Here is a 23,679-nt window from a genome sequence, read left to right as displayed (position 1 = left end):
CATTTGGTGCATTTGTTAATGTTAATTATATATATTGTATAAATAAACATTTGGTCTACCATCAATGTAGAATATACATTCTCTACACTGCCAATGCAAAACAAACATTTGGTTTATTCACTGTCAATGTTATATTCTGTACACTGCCAGTTTGAAATAAACATTAAATGGTCAAATGTCAACATAAAATACACATTTGATCAAATGTCAATGTAAAATATACATTTGGAACACTGCCAATGTAAAATATACATTCTACACAACAATAATTTACTTCTGAACAAACACAGCATTACATAATTGTTCAGTTATGTAGAATGATCTCAGAGAAGCTCTTTAAAACACTATAGCAATTGAAAACAACAACAACAACAAAATCTGAATAAATAAACTGATCAAAAATGCTTATAGAACTTTTACACAAAACTATATCTTTAAGCCATTAATCCTTCCTTAGAAAATCTAAAACCTTATCCTTCCATTTCTTTCATAGAATATCATGTCTTATCTTATGAATGATAAAACTCTTCCATGCTGACAAGATTAAAATATATGTATATATACATAATGAATTGTATAATTATGAGAGTTGTCCGAAGAAATTTTTGGACAATTTTACTTTCAACAATTTTCAGAAATTATTTAAAAAAAATTTAATGCATACTAATTTTTTTTATTCCAATCAATCCAAGTTAAACAGTCACTACATAACTGTACTGCTAGATTACATAACTACTTATTGATATAAATTATGACATCATCATACGAAATGGCATGCATTATACATGTTCATTATAAGCATTCAAATTTTGAGCATTTAAAGTTAAAAAGGTACCGCAAATGGTGACTTCAGATAAGAACAAAGAGAGACTGACAGTGATTTAGTTCTGTTTTCAATCAAGAATGACACTGAAAGATATATTAAACTAATAACACAGAAAAGAAAGATACATGAAAAATTTGTCTCCATGATAAAGTGTTTAAGCAACATGAGAAAATTCACTCCTGATGGTCAGAAAGTATGCCACATGGATTGTTTTTCGATGTTTACTGCGAACAAACTGTTTGAAAAATTACAGAAAAATCTGGAAAAAGTAAATTTTAAGTAAATCTGAGGTTCAGTGGATTCTAAAGAAAGTACATATGTTTTTAATGTAGTTTATAATTTCATAATCTTTGTGATATGTACATCTATCATAATTTAAACAGTCCACAAATTTCTTGTGACAACCCTCATTAAGATAAACCATGCAAAACAATTAATATAAAAGTAAGTTTGTCAAAATTCACCATTTTTATAGGACATTTGTTTGTAAATCACTTTGATACCACTCTCATTTTCACCTATTTCGCTTAATATAATGTACTCAAAGTGATCTTGGAGGGACTTGAGCAGCAAGTATTTGAAGTCAGTGGTCAAAATCAATCTATACCTAAGAGGCCCTTGTGATATCAAACTACCAAAGAGATGCTTGTCCTGAGTTACTAGGAAATAAGAAAGCTGAAAAACTTAACATTCAAACATAAATTTCCACTATTCTCAAAGGCCTGAATATATATTGTGGCTTTGAAACGGACATTCAAGTCATGCCTTTAGTGCCAAGGTAAAACTGACTTTCTGACATTTTGGCATCAAGTGAATACTTATACACAGGACATTTATAAAATGATAAGAAAAAGTTTAATCATGATTCCATTGAGAATGTAATGTAACAGGCAGAACAAGACACAAATTAAATGATGAGAATTCTTAATCAGTGCTCGAACTTGTTAAAAATTTGGAAAAACATGTACATTGTATATAATATTGATATGCTATAAAAAAAATTCATGCATCAATGAATTATAATCATGCAAGGTCTTATAATTAACAGCAAAAGTTATATATCACATGTTTATATGAAGAATTGGTCATAATTGAAATGAAAAGTTTATTATACAATTTAGATGATGAACTCTTAAACCGATTTAACTGTCAATGATATACGCCATTGCTACCAGTAAACAGCCACATCTGAGCAGTCTGACCAGGCTCTATAATATTAGTAGCTTAATTTCAGTACTTTGATGCGTGTATGTATGTGTGCATGGCTTGCGTACATTCGTATGTATGTATGCTGGCCTGACCTAGCTCTTTATTGGTTAAGCATCTGACAATCATTATTGCAGCTAACATGCAAAAAAATTTAAACTCACTTTAAAGGTCATAATACAAATGTATATGAAGTATATAATGAAGAAAGAGAGTAATGTGCTTATGATAAATATACAGTACAATAGCATATTTCAAAGTAAAAATTAAAAATAATTTAATGGTGAAACTCAAAAATACATACCATAAGCTAAACAAACAGAATTCTACTATAGTATAGTTATATTTTTGAAAAGAACAAAGCAGAAATAAACAATCATGCTTTTATAAGTAGCTCATAGATAAAGACTATAAGCAGGGCTTTTTTCCCTTTGATAGAAGTTCAGTCTCCCCCCCCCCCCCAACATAATATAGGTCATATATCTGTTCATTATTCCAGACACAAATGGGAACCCAAGTAGAACTACCAATGTTTGGTAAGCTAGCTGGATAGCTTCCTCACATGAAAGAATCCAAAATCCTGTTGGGATTCAAACCCACAGCAGTGAGGGGCAAATACTGTATTTATAAATGTACTTGGAAATTACCAGATAAATTTCTTCAACAACCTGTACCAAAATACCTGATACTTTTCTGCAGACTTTATTTTGAACATGACACTAGGTATATATAGAGCTGAGAACAAAAAGCCTTTTCTAAAGATTGATTAAACATGCAAAACATCATTTTCAAACTGGACCAACCCTTAATTTGCTGAATTTGTTAAATGGACTTGCCCAGCTTGGAATTTGGAACAGTCTATTCATTGTTTTGAGGGTTTAGTTATCAAACAACAAAAATTGTTTGAGCTATCAACAGTACTGTAGATAGTAGAGTCTGGCCAGACAGCACAGATGTGCAAGCTAACATGGCTCTATAATGGTGGCAAAATAATAAAATGGAATGGTCTAAAATGGGCATGTTTTCCATAAAGTATTTCAAGTATTGATAAAACTGAAATATTTATACTACATTACTATTTGACTGCGTCGAGGGTGTTATTTCAGTTCCTTGGTTACTAATATGCACTATTACCCTAAGAGACATGAGTAATTTTTTTTATTTTACCAAACCAACATTTAAACATAATTTTTCACCGCTATGCATTATTACTCATCATTGATTTATATCAGGGGAGAGAAGTAGAGCATTACAATTTTTAAGTCTATATAGATTACTCTCCCCTTGGGAATATTGCAAAGATGATGTTCATTTCCAGGATGATAGATCAAAATAACACCATGTGACGTCCCATTAGGCTATATAGTAAAAAGTTTACATGATGTGTAATAATTAATACCACCAACATAATTATCTATGGTATAACAGATCTTCAACTAAGGATCAACTCATTTTAAAACTTTTGGTTTCCAGCAGGCTTTTAAGGGTTTAATACATTTTTATTCACACCTGAATATCATTATGTAACCATCACCTGCACTTTACAAAACTGAAAAGGTAACAAGCATCCAGTGACAGATTGGAAGTTCAACTAAAAATGTGTAAAACCAACAGACTGAAATCGTGTACAAGTTATGGCCGAGTAATGGCCATGTTCCTATTGAGCTATGATATCAACTTACCCTGGTCTGACAATTCTCTAACAGATCTTGGATATCAGCCGTTCGTTCGTCCAGTCTGTATTCTATCTTCTCCTCCATACTGATTATATTCCCCATGTCCTGAAATATATCAAAGATATCCAATTGTTATAGTGTAAGAAGCAAACTTACACTTGCTGCTGGTACAGACCTGTAATATCTAACTTGATGGTAACTGTTTAAAGGGTAACATAGGTCTGCGGAGTTTCTACTTAACATGTACCGGAGTAATAATATCTGTCATATGTTGCCATTCGGACCGGAATATCCATCCCAAGGGGACCCGCCCATTGGGCAGGAACGAGGCTTGCCAAGTTACCGCCCATGGGCGGATTCCCGAGGGACGGATATTCCGATCCGAACCACAAACATATGTCAGACATTTTTACTTGCATATTCTGCCATATTATTTCATATTATAAATGGTTTACCTCAATATGATATATGTTCATGGAAATTAAAGTCATTTCATCCATAACTATTTTCTTACAATAGCGTATGAACTTACAACTTAAATAACAACAGCGAAATGGCGTCATCCTTAGCACATATTTCCCTTCTAAAATGACGTTATTTTAACGTGGTTTATTCATAAAGTGCGCTAAAATGACGTTGCTGTTTGGCATGCGACTCATCTGGCACCCCCCATGCCAGATGAAATTTCCAGCATGGGTAGAACTCACGGAAACGCCAGTCTGCTATGCAATAAAAAGTATGATGTCATTACATCCATGCAACTCTTTTATGAAGTCAGAGGAATGGCATGTGACTTATCTAACATGCAGGTTTAAGATGACATTTTCAAGTACGGAAGTAAACACTTCAAATTTAAGTCTCCATGAACAAAATACATTTTACCAAGCAACACGAGATTAGCATTGTTATAACAGTTGGTGTTCTTTCTTGAAATAGGATTTCTTCCTACTTATTACACAATTTCCTTTTACATGTATTTCTTGTTATTCACTAGTCTAAATTTGTTTTTTTAAATCAACAACATTATTTCACGTACCCAGGAATTTCTGCTGTAAATTTCTTTCAATTATTATCATATAATCAAAGCACTTAAAAGTACTGATGACAAGCGATTTTCTTAAAACAATCTTGGAAAAGAAATCCTGTACTGATTCTATACACCAAAACAACCTTTTTAGGTGGAAAATATTCCAAATTAAGTAATTCAATAAAACTTCTTGGTTCTTCATTATTTCCTAATCCCTAATGGTAACTATGCTTTTGTACTGATCAGGGGAGTCAAATATCGCTGGTCAACAGTTTATTAAGAATGTCTCCTTAAATATGACAAATGTAATTACGCTTAAAGACCCTTAGAAATCTTATATCTTATATCTAAAATTACGAAATGTGTTGTTATGTTAATTGGCTAACTTTGCTGGAATCCGGCTTACCTGTTTCAAATTGTTCACCTGATGTTGATTCAGATCTGATATATCATTCATTTGTTCTTCCATACGCTCTATTCTAAATCTATCCTCTTCCAACATACCCTTAATCTGACCCAGCTCTTGCTGACTCCCAACCTGCAAAATATGTAACTTGTTTAAGCAATGATTCTGTATAATGGATATAAAGATCTTTGAATTTTGGACTAATACATATGCCAAGTTTCAGGGTTCCAACACAAAACAAAATATGAATCAGGTAACAGTATCAAGTAGATTTACACTGAGACCAAAGCATTGGCTGGCATTAGTACAGATATGACATATTAGGGATAGGGACAAAAGCCCTCCTGTGAAAGTGACAGGGCAGACAAAAGCCCTCCAAATCAAAAAATTGAACTCTTTAACTTGTAAAAAAATGTTATAAAGCCTTTAAGAGGTTCCCTTTATAATAATTTCTTGAACTGGTTTAATAAAATTTTACATTATATGAAAACTCATGGATATACAAAATAATTTCTTGATTTTTTTTTAATAAAAATTTTACATTAGATGCCGTACATATATTGTGTAATTTGTTTACCAGATTTGAGGTAGAAATTAAGAAATTCAGTGTAATAGAATACTGTGTAAAGTCTGTGTTACCTTATAAGCATCAAAGTCATCTATAACTCGTTGTAATTTTTCTTGCAGCATATTACTACTCTCTTTCGATTCTCTCAATTCCTGAATAAGACTATCAAGTGCCCCCTGAGGTATAACAATCTGCTGGGAGGCATTCTGTGAGTTGGACTGTGGACTGCTGTGGGCTCCGAACCCAGAACCTGATGTAATACTTGACTTTTCCTCATCAGAATCAAACTTGAAGCTATAAATAGACAATGACATCACTTCCAGTTACTATAAATAGCAATATTTCATCAGTTTCTACAAATAGAATTTTTATTTTTATTAAAAAATAGTTTACCTCTGTTGTTATAAATAGAGCATTGCCAAGAAAAGTTGGCAAAAAGCCTCTTTGTAATATTACATATAAACACATGTAGATGTATAACACCTTACCAAAATTTTTGTCAGCAATGCCCTTATTAATGAGCCGCGTCACGACAAAACCAACATAATTGGTTTGCGACCAGCATGGATCCAGACCAGCCTGCGCATCCGTCCAGTCTGATCAGGATCCATGCTGTTCACTTACAAACCCTATAACAAGTAGAGAAACTGATAGCGAACAGCATGGATCCTGATCAGACTGCGCAGATGCGCAGGCTGGTCTGGATCCATGCTGGTCGCAAACGCACTATGTTGGTTTTGTCAGCAATGCCCTTATTTTATTGTATACAACTAAATGAGCAAATACAGTAACTTAGCATTAAGGTAACAGAAAGCAACATACAAACATAATTACAACAAAAGCAGACAACATTTTGTAATGCCACAACACCAGCAGTAAAAAACAAAATTACGTTATTTCAATTTTAATCAAATATCTTGTATGTCTAATTGATAAATGTAAGCTATTTCTCATTAAACAATCTTCAAATAGGTAAGATTCTTTAATATGAAAATGGTTGCTTAGTAATACATGATAGTAATATGATAAAGTAATAAAATTCTCACACCAAATAAATAATGTTGAATAAAATGTTAACATAAAATATATGTCTTAATTAATGAAAGGTTCTTATCATCTGGTAATTTCTATGAAATAAAATTGACAACAAATTGTTATGTCTAGCTGACGATTTGTTTCCTGTTCTTCTATTTTTAGAAACGAACATCAATGGCACACTTTAATAAGCACTCGGGGTGCTCTTTTGAAAAATACTTAGTAGTGATATGATGCACTTTTCCAAGTAAAATTACTGAAATACTTAGTTTGAAACAGCACAGAATTGTTTTTCTAACAAAAAAAGAAAAGCTGAAGGCTCAGCTTTAAGTATTTAAATCTTATTGATAAAATGAGATAACAACAATTTTACAAGGAAAAATAGCGAAGCTTTGCAAATTAAATAGCTAAAACAAACTAAATGTCAACTCAAAGGAGAAGAATAGTGATTAAACATCACCATAGCAACTGTACTTTTACATTTATCATAATGTGCAGTGTGTGTATCATAATTTAGAATGTTACAATTAAAAATAAAATTGAAGAGAATGTTGGTCCCTATAGCAACTGCTCTTATCATTACACATATTCATCTTACTGCAGTATTAGCTATACATTATTATGAAATAATTTTACGAAATTTATAAATGGTAAAATTTTGTTGTTTTCACAGCCTATGGTCATTTCTTGAAAGATTCTCTGTTACAAATGAATATTGCTCAAAAACAGAAAAAAAATGATCTGGAATAAAATATTTTTCTTCTAGTAAACCATAAAGCAATGATTTCTTGAGACAATTATACAGTATTTTACAAACATATATTCACCATAAAGTTATTTTGGAATTATCCTTTTTCAAAACAACTACTGGCAGAAGATTTTATAGCTAATTATACAATTTAATCAATTATACCTTGTTTAAAGAGGGATCTTCATTTACAAAATTGGGATAAGGCAATAAAAATTTCAATAAAGAATAATAAACTTTAACTGAAACTGTCACAGGTCTGGCAAGATTACCCCCACATGCCACTTTGTCAACAGAGTAATTATTTTGGCTGACAGCTTAATTCTATAAATGCATGAGACTTAAAAATATACATCATTAGATTGTTTGAACAGGCTACATCTTTATTTTTAAAGGCCATCAACAATCCCATTTTCATGCATGGTAGATGATCAACTAAGAGTTAGGAGTGATATGCAATTTTTAGACACATGTATTTTCTTAGTGATCACAGGGTTCTTGCCACAACATACAATCCGATTAAAATCAGATCATAATTAAAGCTATGCATAAGGATCTGACAGGCACCAATAGGAGGTCACCTTCTTGTGACCTTTCAAACTGCTTATCATTGGCGAGCTTTTTCACAAATTTGAAAGCAATGCGGTTTCTTATTTTAACTGCTGGAGTAGGTAATTTTTACAATTTCAAGGGTCCTTCCCATTATTACCATTCTTAGAGGGCATTTTCATTCTGTTATTGCAAATCTGGCATAGCATAAAATTATGTATGGTGCTTGTTTGAAATGTACAATAAACTTGATATTGGAATGTGTTCTGGCAATTCGACACACCTCATGACAAACATCTTTAATACATGCATTGTTAAGAAACATTTTAATGCATTCATCTTTGAAGAAATCTTTGTTAACTTAGTGCGGTCCATCTATCATAAATACTGCCACAGTAATAGTCCTGCCAGCATATTTAAAATTCAAACACCCTGACTCAGCAAAATTGGAAGCATTATATTAAATTAAACTGTTTTACAAAACCAATTAATGACATCAAACAAATACATGCATATTAATTCCCAGAACCTTTCATATCCTAGTCAATTAGTAACTTATCTGCGCAATTCTTATCATTCACAACCAATACAACATACATGAAGTTATATAATTATCTGCATACAAAATCACTACATAAAATTTTCATTTCTGTTACAACAGGCCATATTGTTTAACACTGCAGGGATGACGTGTCACACATGCATAAACAGATGTCACCACCTAATTTTCCAGAAAACATTCAAAAGGCAATAACTATTGCATATAAATGCACAGGAATTAAAACTTGATTTGTGGCGGCTGAACTGTTGTAAATTCAATGTGACTTACTGCTGTGATCTGGAGTGAAAACTACCAAAAACATCACCAACTTTATTGGAAGAATACACATGCTAGTACAAACAAATTATATAAAGTTTTAAATGAAATCTATCAAGAAACATTTACAAATCTGTAGGCAAATTGCTTCATAAAATATTCAGAAAGGCCATAAATGGGGGTAATAACACAATTTTAGAAGGGAGTAGGCAACATGCTGGTAAAAACAGTTTATATTAGTTTTAATCAATCTTATATAGCAGACAAAAGGCTAGAAGTGTTGACTGAATGGCAAGGGGACAAGCTGACACCAGTACACCCCCTTTGGCTTTCAAACTTTTTTACTGGGTTACGATAATGAAACTTATATACAAATATGTAAAATATCAACTGACAACCATGATTACCATAATTCTAACTTTATAAACGTAAACAAGAGCTGTCGGTAGGACAGCACGCTCGACTATTCTAAGTGCTTGATAGTAAAAGAGCCTTGATAATGTTAAATTTTTTAAGTTCACAAAAGGGCTAATTTTTTTTTATAAATTCATGTTATAGGCCTTAGAGAGAGTCTAATTATACAGTATTGGCTTGACTATTCGGAAGGTAATGTCACAAGGGTGTTTTATTGAGTATAATAATACTAATTACCTATGAATACATAAATTTGACAGAAAAGGTACAAAGGCTTGTTATTAAGATGTTTTATCAAGTAAATCACTGCTTTATTATTATGAATGCATAAAATTGTCCCAAAAAAGGCACAAACCCTTCAGTAGTTATGGAGATAACAGCTTACAAGCAAAACTTTACCATGAATTTCTAAGTTGAAAAAGGGGAGAAAAATCAGCCTAAATGCAAGATAGAATTATGGATCTTTGTCAGTGACCTACAATTATGACCCTAAATGCATATGTGAAGTTTTAAATAAATATCTTTAATAGTTATTGAGATATGTAAAACTTGCATGTAAACATTAACCAAGAGACTAAGTAGAAAAGGGGATATGAATCAGCCCTAATGCAAGATAGAGTTATGGAACTTGGTTTCTAAGTTTCAAAGGGGCAAATAATTCTGCAAATATTGCAGGCAGAGTTATGCAATTTTGCAAACTGATGAACATTGTTACTATAAAAAAGTATTTTAAATTTCAATTGAATATCTCAAGCAATAATTGAGATATTTAACTTTACAAAAAACTTTAACCAAAATTTCTAAGTTATAAAGGGGCATAATTCTGTCAATACTGTAGGCAGAGTTATCCAACTTGTCAATCTGATGTACCTTGTTACTATAAATAAGTATTGTAAGTTTCAAATGAATATCTCAAGCAATAATTGAGATATTTGACTTTACAAAAAACTTTAACCAACGCAGACGCCGACGCAGACGCCGGGGCGACTACAACAGCTCTCGTATTCTTCGAATAGTCGAGCTAAAAAAAACCTTTAAATTTTAAATTATTTCAACCAATGAACTGGTAATATGTAAGGATATTTAAATATCAATGTACTAAAATCTCCATTAGTGAAGGCATCAACTGCACTTATGATACTGTACAAAATGGCATCTGAGGTCGTGTCATAAAGCCATAAGGTAGTCATTTATTATCCATCAAGCACTCAGAGACATAAAAAAAAAGTAACTTCGAAAATCTCTCTCATCTAAGCCTGCCAATACTGGCAACATTGTTAATGGATTATGTAAAAAAAGAAGCCCACAAAACTATGATTAACATTTGTAGCCTTAAGCCTCACAGATTTCCAGACATGATTCCTAGCTGCCAGTATAATAACATTTCTAAGACCGGTTAGTTTAGCCCCGGCTTTCATTCATTTCTTGTGTCATCAATCTATCACTCTATTACAGCTTCTATTGTCTTCATCAATTCCGAGATGATTTTGTCATACTTAGTTTCTCAGGATATTTATTTTATAACCTCTAACATCGATTCGTATTAGAGAAACAGACTCGAGCTTTTTTTTTGGGGAACTTTTCCAAATCTTTTGTTTTTTGGGGCTTTTAAAATTTTGTTCTAAATTAACCCTTTTTAAAAAATTCCCATTAATTTAAAAAGGGTGAAAAAGGTCCAATAAATGACAGTTTAACCAAAAATAATTTTTTTTAATTTTTTCGACCTAAAAATAAATTTTGTTTAATAAGTAAAAAAGGATTTTTTGGCGGGGAAAAGGGTTTAAAAAAATTTTTAATTTTTCTTTAAAATCATGAAAATTTTAAATTTCTTTTTGAAGTCCCCGGGCCCAAAAAAATAAACTTTAGGGGAAACAAAAATTTTCCCTTTAAATTTTTTCTCTGGGGCATACGAGGGCCCCTTGACCAAAAAAAAAAAATTTTTTAAACCGATTTCCAAAAAAACCCAAACTTTAAATTTTAACCCTTCCAAAAATTTTGCAAAATGATACAACATAAAAGATCATATGATACCATCAAATATCGACTAACCACTAAAATATATACAACAGGAGATAATTAGTACAACAAGTGCAGTGATCTTATATTAACTGGCCACTAACACATATGAATAATACGAATAATACGAATACTACGCATAGAAACACAAGAAGAGATTTCTACAATTAGTGTTGTGATCAACAGTAATTGAGGTACTAAAACATCATACTAGGGGTGTCACGGTTTGAAAATTTTTTAACTGTTTCAATGGTAACCTAATAAATATTAATCTGTTAAATATTTACCCGACTATACTAATAAAATCCTTAAATTTTCAACATTAACTTTGTTTCTTTATGACAAGATATGAAATTTTGTTTGTAAGTTAGTATTTTGTTGTATTCAATATGATTACAATACATATCCGAATATGGGGTAACTATTTTCCGTTAGGGCCGTACCTTACTCGATCAGATTGGAAAAAGTACATTGTACACTTAGAAATACAAACAAATTGTCATTTCTTGTTATTAAAAAACTAACGTAATATATTTAGAATCAATTTAAAACTTTTTTGCCTCTTTGTCAAATACTAACCATGGTAATACCACTTTTCTTTATTTTAGCTAAAAATCTGTTAACATTGATAAAAGTGACACCCCTATGTACTATAAACTTTGGTATACATATACAAACAGCAAAAGCTATTTCATACATCAAGCAGGATCTGGTTTTATAAGGGCAACTTCTGTTCATCAAAAAAACTACAATATCATTAATCCCCCCCTCCCCCACCCCCTCCTGGAACTTTTTTTCTCCTCTGATCTTTTTTAACCCATAACCTGCGGATTTTCATAAATGCACATGACTAACTTCAATGTTAACTGTCTACTATGATAATAAGTGTTGGGAATAACAACATATAATAAGATCTGCTGTATAAAGCCAGGTCTGACTGCACAGATGTGAAGACATAATAAATTTATTGGGGATCTTTTTTTTTCTTTTGGTTCCTTCTGGTTCCAGAAGGGTAATATTAAAATTTATTCTGTATAATGTAAAAGACTTAAATTAAACAAGCATTTAAAACCACCTCTAAGATCAAGCTAAACAAAGTTGCCCTTTTACACAAAACCTACCTAGGGGCTTGTGTTTCTTCGTTTTTACCAGTGAAAGCTACCTCCCTGTAAATATCATACAGATTTACCTCCCTTGTTAAAGACTGTGACACAATCTGTACAGAGTTGTCTTTCTTTTTTTTTATTGCAGAATGTCATATTTATGTATGACTTTGTGTAATACTATGTAGCAAAGTCAACTATATATATGAAGCCTTTTTGACAATCATTATATGAGGATATGGTAGAAAAGTTTTGATTTCTTATGTTATAAACCTTTAATATTTGCCACAGTATAGCTCAACAGCATAAAAGGCAATGTATGGAAAGACAACTCTATAGATACATAAAAATATGAAATACTGTATAGATAATATATAATAAATTATGTATGGAAAAACACTTCTGTAATAACATTAAAAACATTAAATACAGTACTGTTAATCTGAAAAAAAAAAGATTATAAAATTCAACACAAACTTGATTGGCAAAACTGTAATTATTAGAAAATCAAGAGGTTTTGCAATTAAATAAATTTTTAATCACTTAAAACTCACACATGACACGAAGATTATACTTAGTTCTGATAACATGACATTACATAACATAACATAACATATCATATCATAACAAAACATGACATAACATAACATATCATATCATATCATATCATATCATAACATAACATATCATAAAATAGCAAAGCATAATATATAACATACAATCATGTAATTTTAACACATGGTGATAACATTAACTTTAAATAACATGATTGTAACATAATGTAACATGACATGATAATTGACATGACATGACTCCAAACAGTAAAATAACGTTTTAACATGATGAAGAAAAGTAAAACTGTTAGGTTAACTGAAAGCTTTAACAGGACCTGGGTATTGGATCTTTCCATTTAATACAGTGCATACTACAAAAGTGAAAAAAAAAAAATACTTTTTTTCATTATGTCACTAAAAAAAAACATTTTTATTCTCCATCAAAATGTAGCTAAATTGCCCTACTTATTTTTTGTTTGTTTTTTTTTGTTTTGTTTTTTTTTGGTTTGGTTTTTTGCGCCACACAAACACAGTAAAGGTCATATGGCAACTACCTGCTGTTAGATCAAGGTCATTAAATAGGTCAATGTCAAGTTTGGTTTGACCTACTTATAGGTGTTTACTATAAGGTTGTTATATCCAAGAATAAATTAAAAATATCTATTCATTACAATTACAATTTTAGCAAAATTCAATAATTTGACCTTACAAGTTATGGCCAATTTTAACACAATTCAATAATTGACCTTCACGGTCATGTTAAGGTCAAAGTCAAATATAGTTTGACGTATTTAAAAACATTATTAAAAAGATTGTTATGTCAAAGTATAGATATAATGCATCCATAAATAAGAAAGTTATAGCCTGAATTACCAACAATTTCAGCAAATTTTAAGCAATTAACTATGAAGGTCAAGGTCATTTATTTGGTCATTGTCAAATTCCTTATAATATGAACATAGACATCATAAAAAATATTCATGTCAAGTTTCAATAAAACTGGTGTGTAATTATAGACCCTTCTTATCAATAATAATAATATTAAAGAAGATTAGTGTGACCTTGACATTTTGACCCAAAATAAGAATGGAACCTAAATACAAAGTTTGAAGTTCCCATGTAAATGCACTCTGATTTAAATAAAATGGCCAGATTTAATGCTTTTGTTATTATGGGTCCCAATGACCTTTTGACCAGAAAATGTGTGTGTCAGGTCACTAAGCACCTATCAAGATGCATTCACATATTTTTGTTTCAATGTAAAAGCTTTGTTAGTATTGAAGTTCAATAATGACAATACAAGCGACTTAATGGTTTTTTATGCTGAAGCCATAGCATAAGTAGGGCGTTTAACATAAACTCCTACTTTTTCTGCCAATAATAGTCAAGCTGATATAACCGTAAGCATGCTGGTGGCCATACAGCCAGTGCAGACAAAGATCATCTGGCACAGCCATGCTCACTCAGATAATGCTCAGTTCCCTATTTATTTAGTACATATCTATTTATTTAGTACATATTTTTGAAAATTCCCAAAAGACAATGAATAGTTTTGTTTCAGTGGTAAAGATGGAGACATTCATTTAATATAATTAGTATGGTAAGGTTCATTTAAGATATTTAGTATGGAAAGGACAAAACATATCATCATATATTTACTTATTTTATGTAATGTTGTTCAGTCAATGCCATTTACCATTATATGATTTATCATGCATAAACTTTGGCAAGGAAAAAACACAAATAAATATATCAAGTATGTGGATAGATTTTAAAAATAAATAATTTAAATTAAATAAGTGGATACAACTTTAAAACTAAAAAATTAAAGAAGTGGGCAAATTTTTTAAATAAATATATTAAATAACTGGATACTATTTTTTAAATAAATATTTTAAACAAATAATAGACAAAAACAAGAATATGTATTTGGAAAAACACAAATTCCCCAGGCCAACCTAACAACTTTTCCAAAAAGGTTTTCCATTTTTTGGTTATGGACAGAAAAATGGCTAAAATTATTGTAAACACTTTTTAAATATAAATTGACAGAGTCATGGCCTTTTGTTATTGTAAAAAAAAAATGTAACTTGGCAATGTCTTTGCTATGTGACGAATTACCAATCAAATACAATATAAAAATGACCTTGAACTTTAACCCAGTGATCCCAAACTCCACCCAAACTTAAAGGAACACCAAATGTATGTTCTTTCCAAGAATGAAACAAGAGGGCCATGATGGCCATTAGGTCGCTCACCTGTATATAGGCCCCCCCACACCCCCGGGCCAATTTTTACCCAAGGGCTTTTATTTGTTTATTTGAACAGACTTGGTAGACACCCATAAGAAGATGTTTCATGCTTAACATCTAAGTTCTAGCTCATTGGCTTTTTTAAAAGAAGATTTTTAAAGTTTTTACTATACACATATAGTTAAAAACAATGACACCCTTGGGGCAGGGCCAGTTTTGACCCCCCGGCGTTTATTTTAACAAACTTTGTAGATATTTATTTAAAGATGTTTCATGCTTAATATCTAAACTCTAGCTATTTGGGTTTTTCCAAAGAAGATTTTTAAGTTTTTGCTATACACATATAAGGAAAATCAATGACCCCCCCCCCCCCGGGCCAGTTTTGACCCCAGGGCTTTTATTTGAACATACTTGGTAGACACCCATTAGAACATGTTTCATGCTAAATATCTTAGCTCTAGCTCTTTGAGTTCTTTAGAAGAAGATTTTTTAAGTTTTTACTATATGCATATAGGGAAAATCAATGACCCCCTGGGGCGGGGCCAATTTTGACCCCAGGGCTTTTATTTGAACAAACTTGGTAGACACTCATTAGAAAATGTTTCATGCTAAATATCTTAGCTCTAGCTCTTTGGGTTCTTTAAAAGAAAATTTTTTAAGTTTTTACTATATGCATATAGGGAAAATCAATGACCCCCGGGGCGGGGCCAATTTTGACCCCAGGGCTTTAATTTGAACAAACTTGGTAGACACTCACTAGAAGATGTTTCATGCTTAATATCTTAGCTCTAGCTCTTTGGGTTCTTTAAAAGAAGATTTTTAAGTTTTTACTATATGCATATAGGGAAAATCAATGACCCCCTGGGGCGGGGCCAATTTTGATCCCAGGGCTTTTATTTGAACAAACTTGGTAGACATTCACTAGAAGATGTTTCATGCTAAATATCTAAGCTCTAGCTCTTACGGTTCTTTAAAAGAAGATTTTTAAGTTTTTACTATATGCATATAGGGAAAATCTATGACCCCCAGGGGCGGGGCCAATTTTGACCACAGGGCTTTTATTTGAACAAACTTGGTAGACACCCATTAGAACATGTTTCATGCTAAATATCTTAGCTCTAGCTCTTTGGGTTCTTTAAAAGAAGATTTTTTAAGTTTTTACTATATGCATATAGGGAAAATCAATGACCCCCCCCCCCCCGGGGCGGGGCCAATTTTGACCCCAGGGCTTTTATTTGAACAAACTTGGTAGACACTCACTAGAAGATGTTTTCATGCCAAATATCTAAGCTCTAGCTCTTATGGTTTTTTAAAAGAAGATATTTAAAGTTTTTTCTTTTGGTTGCCATGGCAACCAGAGTTCTGCATGGAATTAAATTCTTTGAACAATTTTTAAAGGTGACCACCAAAGGAACATTCCTGTGAAGTTTGGATGAAATTGGCTCAGTGGTTTATGAGGAGATGTCATTTAAAGCAAAAGTTTACGGACGGACGGATGACGGACGGACGGACGCCGTCGAAAAGCGATCACAAAAGCTCACCCTGTCACTTTGTGACAGGTGAGCTAAAAAATGTGCAAAAATCTATTGTTAAGTTGTTAGCACATATGTCCTTCACCCCATGACCCCCAAGCCTGGACCATCTGAATATGAAAAACGTCAGTCAATAAATGAAGGCCATACCAGCAGAAGTAAAAAATTCTATTTTTGGCATTGATGATCTTGACCTTGACCTAAATGATCCCTATATCTACTCAAAGGAAAATGGCAATTCTCTGCATCTTGTTGTAACTTTCTTTGTTAATAAGTACATAAAATGCACCCCATTCAAACAATAATATAATAAATAACATATGATTTAGGGATAACATGGTACACAATAATGATTATGACTTATCCACTAGTATGTATCTATTTTCACTAGTATATACACATTCAATGCAATTCTCCACCAAGTTGCACATGTTGAAATGTTATTATGATATGTAGAGACAGTTAATGTGCCTACTTTAGTAAATACCTTATTACCCTATAAAATATATTGATATGGTAATGTAACAAACCTAGACAAAATCTATGCAAAATAAGATATTCCCTCCAAATCTATATTTAAATCTATATTTAGAAATCTGAATATAAAGTCTGTTCATGAAACTTGAGAGAAAAAAAGCAAGTGTATCTCTCTCCCACCCACCCCATCCCATTGCTGGCTTAACAGTATTCATTCTTTAAGCACAACTACAAAAATTTTTTTTAAAAGAAAGAAACCCCATCAATCTTAAATCTTAAAACTAAAGCTTATAATGCTATGTCTTCCATTTCAATACAATGCATCCTGAACAGACTCTGAAACAAAGTGTAATTATTTGTAAGCCTTTTAGATAAACAACATAACACCAAATTATATTTGATAACCCATAAAATACAAAATATAAATGATAAGGTAAAGATATAAATCTAAGGCAGATAGAAAAAATATTTGAAGTTTCTCAAAAACAAAATAATGAAATTTTGCAGAACTGTACATTGATGATATACAAAATAATTCTGTAACATTTCACTTTGAATATTTCTACAAACCAATATAACACTTAAAAATACCCTATAATGTCCAATTTAAAAATTCACCCAGACCTTTTTGGCAAAAACTTCTTTTTAGATTTACCTTTCCTTCATCATAAAATCCATTTAAAATTAAATGTGAAGGGAGAAAACTGTTGGTACATTTCAACTAATAACTGTCTATAGCCCCATATTTCTGAGGCATAGATAATAATATTATCTTTGAAATTTGAGAAACTCCAATATCTTTAAAGCCTTAGATACTAGTAAAAGCATTGTGGGGTGATATAAATGCTATGTTAATCAAATGCTTTCCCACAAAAAAGTCTCTACCTTGTAAACTGAGGCTTGAATCTGAAGAAATCAGAAAGTTCAGACATAAAATTAAGTACACAGCAAGAAGCATATGAGCCGCCTCACGACAAAACCAACATAATGGGTTTGCGACCAGCATGGATCCAGACAAGCCTGCGCATCCGCGCAGTCTGATCAGGATCCATGCTGTTCGCTATCAGTTTCTCTACTTGTAATAGAGTTGGTAAGCGAACAGCATGGATCCTGATCAGACTGCGCGGATGCGCAGGATGGTCTGGATCCATGCTGGTCGCAAACCCATTATGTTGGTTTTGTCATGACGCGGCTCATATACTGTTCTTTGATTTCCTCCTTTGTTGTAAAGTGATTGGATTTAGCCAATTATTTTAAATCAGCACAAATACAGCAGATTTGTCAAAATTAACTTATTTTCATGAAGAAAAAAAAACCTTTCTTGTGTTGACAAGTTCTTGTTTCTCATATATTTATGAATGAAATAAACTTTTACAAATATCTGTAAAATATACTGCTCTAAGGTTGAGAAAATGTGACGCTGTATTTAACCAAGATTTTTTTTATAATTTTGACCACAGGAGCATGATTTAAGTAACTTTTGAGAGAATCACAAGGTGGCGCTACATGCCAAATATCTAAGCTCTGGTCATTGTAATTTTTGACAAGAAGATTTTTATAGATCTTACTTTTAAAGTCTATTTTTAGCTCCTGTGACCTACTTATATATCAGACTAAAACCATTTATATAACCTTTTTAAAGGACCACTTAAGGATCATTCTTGTAAAGTTTGGTCAAAAACCACAAATAAATTGTTGTCAAGGACAGAAAAAGAACGTAAAACAATGGAAGATGAACATTGCCATCACAAAAGTTGTCTTTTGTGAAAAGACTTTTTTGGGGCTCAAATAGAGTCTCTGTTTGGAAATAACCACAGATGTCATTAAAGAAAGACTATAATTATGAAGTAACAGACTGAGTAACTAAAATGAATTATGCCGGTTCTAAGACTATCATAATATTCAAACAAAAACTGCTAGACTTATTTTGTCAAAATTATTATTTAGGGTATTAATTTCTCCCAATATTGTAAATTTAAACATCAATATTGAGGCAGGATACACCGATTTAAAAAATAAATTAATTTTTTATGACAATTGGGAGCGATCTAAGAGCTAGAACCAGTTATGTTTTGTCTCAGACTGATGCCAGAAAAATGCATATATATATATCAACTAAAATGGTTTAACTATAGAGGTGACTTTTCTAAAGTGTTAGCAGAAAGCTAATGAATAAAAATCAGGTTAAATACAGTAAACAATATGTTAAAATATACTCTATGTTATAAGAAATGGTATATATTGTAAAACTACCAAATTGTAAAACTACCAATCATCTATTTCCTATTTTATTGCACCCTGTTTTTTAACTTTTCAAAATTGATTTCTCCTTGATCACTAAAACCATTTATGATTAAAAATTGTTTTTTGGGTTTTTTTTAAGATAAAAAAAGACTAATAGATTTTTTTTTTTTTGTTATCAGGCAGTCAACAAAAGCCATTAGCTGATTTTGACCCCCATAGTGATGGTATAGGCAAAATTGTACGTTTAGATTTGAACATATTTAATAATTGTTTTGAAACAACCTTTAATAAATAGGTTCATTTCTTTTACAAAATATTTTTTTTTTTAACAAATCAAAAAAGAAACAGCACAGACAAGAACACCCAAAAAATAACCCAAAACATACTGCCAAGAGATAAAATAAACTCTTATAAATTCAGTACATACACTACTAAAAGAGCCTATAAAATTTAGTACTATGTGCAACACTATCATAATTGACTCTGAATATCACCAACTTAGTGCAGTAACACTCTGGTCAACTTCTATTGTGAAACAATAGGAATTAACCTGTTACTGCACCCAGGTAATGTTTTGTTATTTCAGATAAGACAGTATTGCACTTCATCCTTAGAATAAGTTTGTATAAAGTCACTCTACCTGGCGGGCAATGTCCCTCCTCCCTGAGATTTTTCACCCTCCTCCATCTGGCCATCTTCTGAGACCTCTGAAATTCCCCGAAGAAAAAAAATAGTATGTTAAGATTCACATGTAACATATAATTCCATGTTATAGATATTTATTTCAACTGAACGTAATACTGTAATTTTCTGAAGTTAAAGAAATGAGACAAAATTCTGTGATCTAAGTGAGTATTTCTTAAAATAACAGCATTGTGTAAGAAAAACAAAGTTAAAAATAGCATAATGTTATGCAAAAATTAAAACTTTACATAAATATTTTTGCACCCAGCTAATATTTACAATATGTATCTGGTATCAGTTAAAAAAATTAACATTACCAACTCAAGTATTGCATTATCTTAATAGGTTTAGTGCCAGAATTTAAAGGTAATACAATCAAATACTGTAAAGCTGTCACCAAATAACAAAACAAGTATTTTTAAATTTTGAACCATCATTAATCAAACTGTTTCTTACAATGCACAGTATCATCTTCAACAAAACTGTCATTAAAAATCACATCATTTACAGGGAACAATGAGCCTCACACAATAATCAAACACATGAATCCATTGTTTGTTTACCTAATGTATAAGTCAATTGTAATGCTGCCAAGCAAAAGTGAGCAAGGGAAATAACCTGAGTTCTAACCTATCAACTGTGGCAATTTTGTGGAGGTTCTGGCACCAAAATTGTGAGGATATGCCTGACTCTGGCACCAAAATTGTGAGGATATGCCTGACTCTGGCACCAAAATTGTGAGGATATGCCTGACTCTGGTACCAAAATTGTGAGGGTATGCCTGACTCTGGTACCAAAATTGTGAGGATATGCCTGACTGGCACCAAAATTGTGAGGGTATGCCTGACTCTGGCACCAAAATTGTGAGGATATGCCTGACTCTGGCACCAAAATTGTTGAGGGTATGCCTGACTCTGGCACCAAAATTGTGAGGGTATGCCTGACTCTGGCACCAAAATTGTGAGGGTATGCCTGACTCTGGTACCAAAATTGTGAGGGTATGCCTGACTCTGGTACCAAAATTGTGAGGATATGCCTGACTCTGGCACCAAAATTGTGAGGGTATGCCTGACTCTGGCACCAAAATTGTGAGGATATGCCTGACTCTGGCACCAAAATTGTGAGGATATGCCTGACTCTGGCACCAAAATTGTGAGGATATGCCTGACTCTGGTACCAAAATTGTGAGGATATGCCTGACTCTGGCACCAAAATTGTGAGGATATGCCTGACTCTGGCACCAAAATTGTGAGGATATGCCTGACTCTGGCACCAAAATTGTGAGGATATGCCTGACTCTGGCACCAAAATTGTGAGGATATGCCTGACTCTGGCACCAAAATTGTGAGGATATGCCGGACTCTGGCACCAAAATTTTGAGGATATGCCTGACTCTGGTACCAAAATTGTGAGAATATGCCTGACTCTGGCACCAAAATTGTGAGAATATGCCTGACTCTGGCACCAAAATTGTGAGGATATGCCTGACTCTGGCACCAAAATTGTGAGGATATGCCTGACTCAAAATATGATAGATTTAATCATCTGACTTTAACCAGATTTAAAAATCCAAAAAGACCCCCTTTTACCCCACAGAGGGTGTAAGGGTACTGGCCCTAAATTTGAACGGTACATGACACACATAACTATGCTCATCGGGCAGTGACACTGAGAGAGATTTTAACTCAATTACAAACTGAATTTATGAACTGTAATAAAAACTGTCAAACATTGCTTAGAAAGTTTATACCTGCCTGTCCTAAAAAAACTTTACTGATCTGTGCTCTCACTATATTTTACAACAAAATTATACAGGAACAAGATATGTTTGTAAAACATGTATGCCCCCTATCAGCAGCCAATTAGTCATGTGATAAGGTTATTATGCATGACTTCTGACCCAGTGATCTAACAATTAATAAGGGTTATCGAGTATCTACTGGTCATGACCTTAACCTTTGACCCCTTGACCCAAAACTCAATAGGGGTCATCTGCTGGTCACGACCAATCATCATACAAAGTTTGAAGTTCCTAGGCCTAAGCGTTTTTAGTTAATTGATCAGAAACCGTTTTTAACATACAAGGTCAATGTGACCTTGACCTTTGACCCCAAAATCAATACGGGTCATCTGCTGCTCATGACCAATCACCATGCCAAGTTTGAAGTTCCTAGGCCGAAGGGTTCTTTAGTTATTGATCAGAAACTGTTTTTACTTACAATGTCAATGTGACCTTGACCTTTGACCCCTTGACCCAAAACGCAATAGGGGTAATCTGCTGGTCATGACAAATCATCATACAAAGTTTGAAGTTCCTAGGCCTAAGCGTTTTTAGTTAATTGATCAGAAACCGTTTTTAACATACAAGGTCAATGTGACCTTGACCTTTGACCCCAAAATCAATAGGGGTCATCTGCTGCTCATGACCAATCACCATGCCAAGTTTGAAGTTCCTAGGCCGAAGGGTTCTTTAGTTATTGATCAGAAACCGTTTTTACTTACAATGTCAATGTGACCTTGACCTTTGACCCCTTGATCCCAAAATCAATAGGGGTAATCTGCTGGTCATGACAAATCACCATACCAAGTTTGAAGTTCCTAGGCCTAAGCGTTCTTAAGTTATTGATCAGAAACCGTTTTTACTTACAAGGTCAATGTGACCTTGACCTTTGACCCCTTGACCCAAAACTCAATAGGGGTCATCTGCTGGTCACGACCAATCATCATACAAAGTTTGAAGTTCCTAGGCCTAAGCGTTTTTAGTTAATTGATCGGAAAATGTTTTTACCTACAAGGTCAATGTGACCTTGACCTTTGACCCCAAAATCAATAGGTCATCGGCTGGTCATGACCAATCACCATACCAAGTTTGAAGTTCCTAGGCTTAAGGGTTCTTAAGTTATTGATTGGAAAGCATTTTTACCTACAAGGTCAATGTGACCTTGCCCTTTGACCCCTTAACCCCAATATCAATAGGGGTCATCTGCTGGTCATGACCAATCACCATACCAAGTTTGAAGTTCCTAGGCCTAAGGGTTCTTTAGTTATTGATCGGAAACCGTTTTTACCTTAGAGGTCAATGTGACCTTGACCTTTGACCCCTTGACCCCAAAATCAATAGGGGTCATCTACTGATCATGACCAATCACCATATCAAGTTTGAAGTCCCTAGGCCTAAGGGTTCTTTCGTTATTGATCGGAAACTGTTTTTACCTACAAGGTCAATGTGACCTTGACCTTTGGCCCCTTAACCCCACAATCAATAGGGGTCATCTGCTGGTCATAACCAATCACCATACCAAGTTTGAAGTTCCTAGGCCTAAGGGTTCTTTTGTTATTGATCGGAAACCGTTTTTTACCCAAGAGGTCAATGTGACCTTGAACTTTGACCCCTTGACCCCAAAATCAATAGAGGTCATCTACTGATCATGACCAATCACCATACCAAGTTTGAAGTTCCTAGGCCTTAAAGTTCTTTAGTTATTGATCGGAAACCGTTTTTGCTTACAAGGTCAATGTGACCTTGACCTTTGACCCCTTGACCC

General features: G+C 32.9%; 1 protein-coding gene across 6 annotated transcripts in view; it reads right to left on the bottom strand.

Annotated features, from left to right (window-relative positions):
* LOC132726457 (transmembrane and coiled-coil domains protein 2-like) overlaps positions 1-23,679 on the bottom strand; it is a gene marked incomplete at its 5' end in the record, with an annotated part of 45,136 nt that overhangs the window by 4,337 nt on the left and 17,120 nt on the right. For 2 of the 6 annotated variants that reach the window (XM_060711770.1, XM_060711775.1), the window contains 6 exon segments: positions 3,715-3,813; positions 5,142-5,273; positions 5,781-6,003; positions 12,410-12,454; positions 18,092-18,112; positions 20,091-20,157. In XM_060711770.1, the coding sequence (XP_060567753.1) occupies positions 3,715-3,813; positions 5,142-5,273; positions 5,781-6,003; positions 12,410-12,454; positions 18,092-18,112; positions 20,091-20,157 (587 nt within the window). 6 annotated transcript variants of the gene reach the window in all.

Source organism: Ruditapes philippinarum, unplaced genomic scaffold (assembly GCF_026571515.1).
Source record: "Ruditapes philippinarum isolate M1 unplaced genomic scaffold, ASM2657151v2 ctg3073_1_1_1_1, whole genome shotgun sequence".
Classification (NCBI taxonomy): Eukaryota; Metazoa; Mollusca; class Bivalvia; order Venerida; family Veneridae; genus Ruditapes; species Ruditapes philippinarum.
Note: the sequence above shows the minus strand (reverse complement) of the source record. Positions and strands in the feature narration are given on the sequence as shown.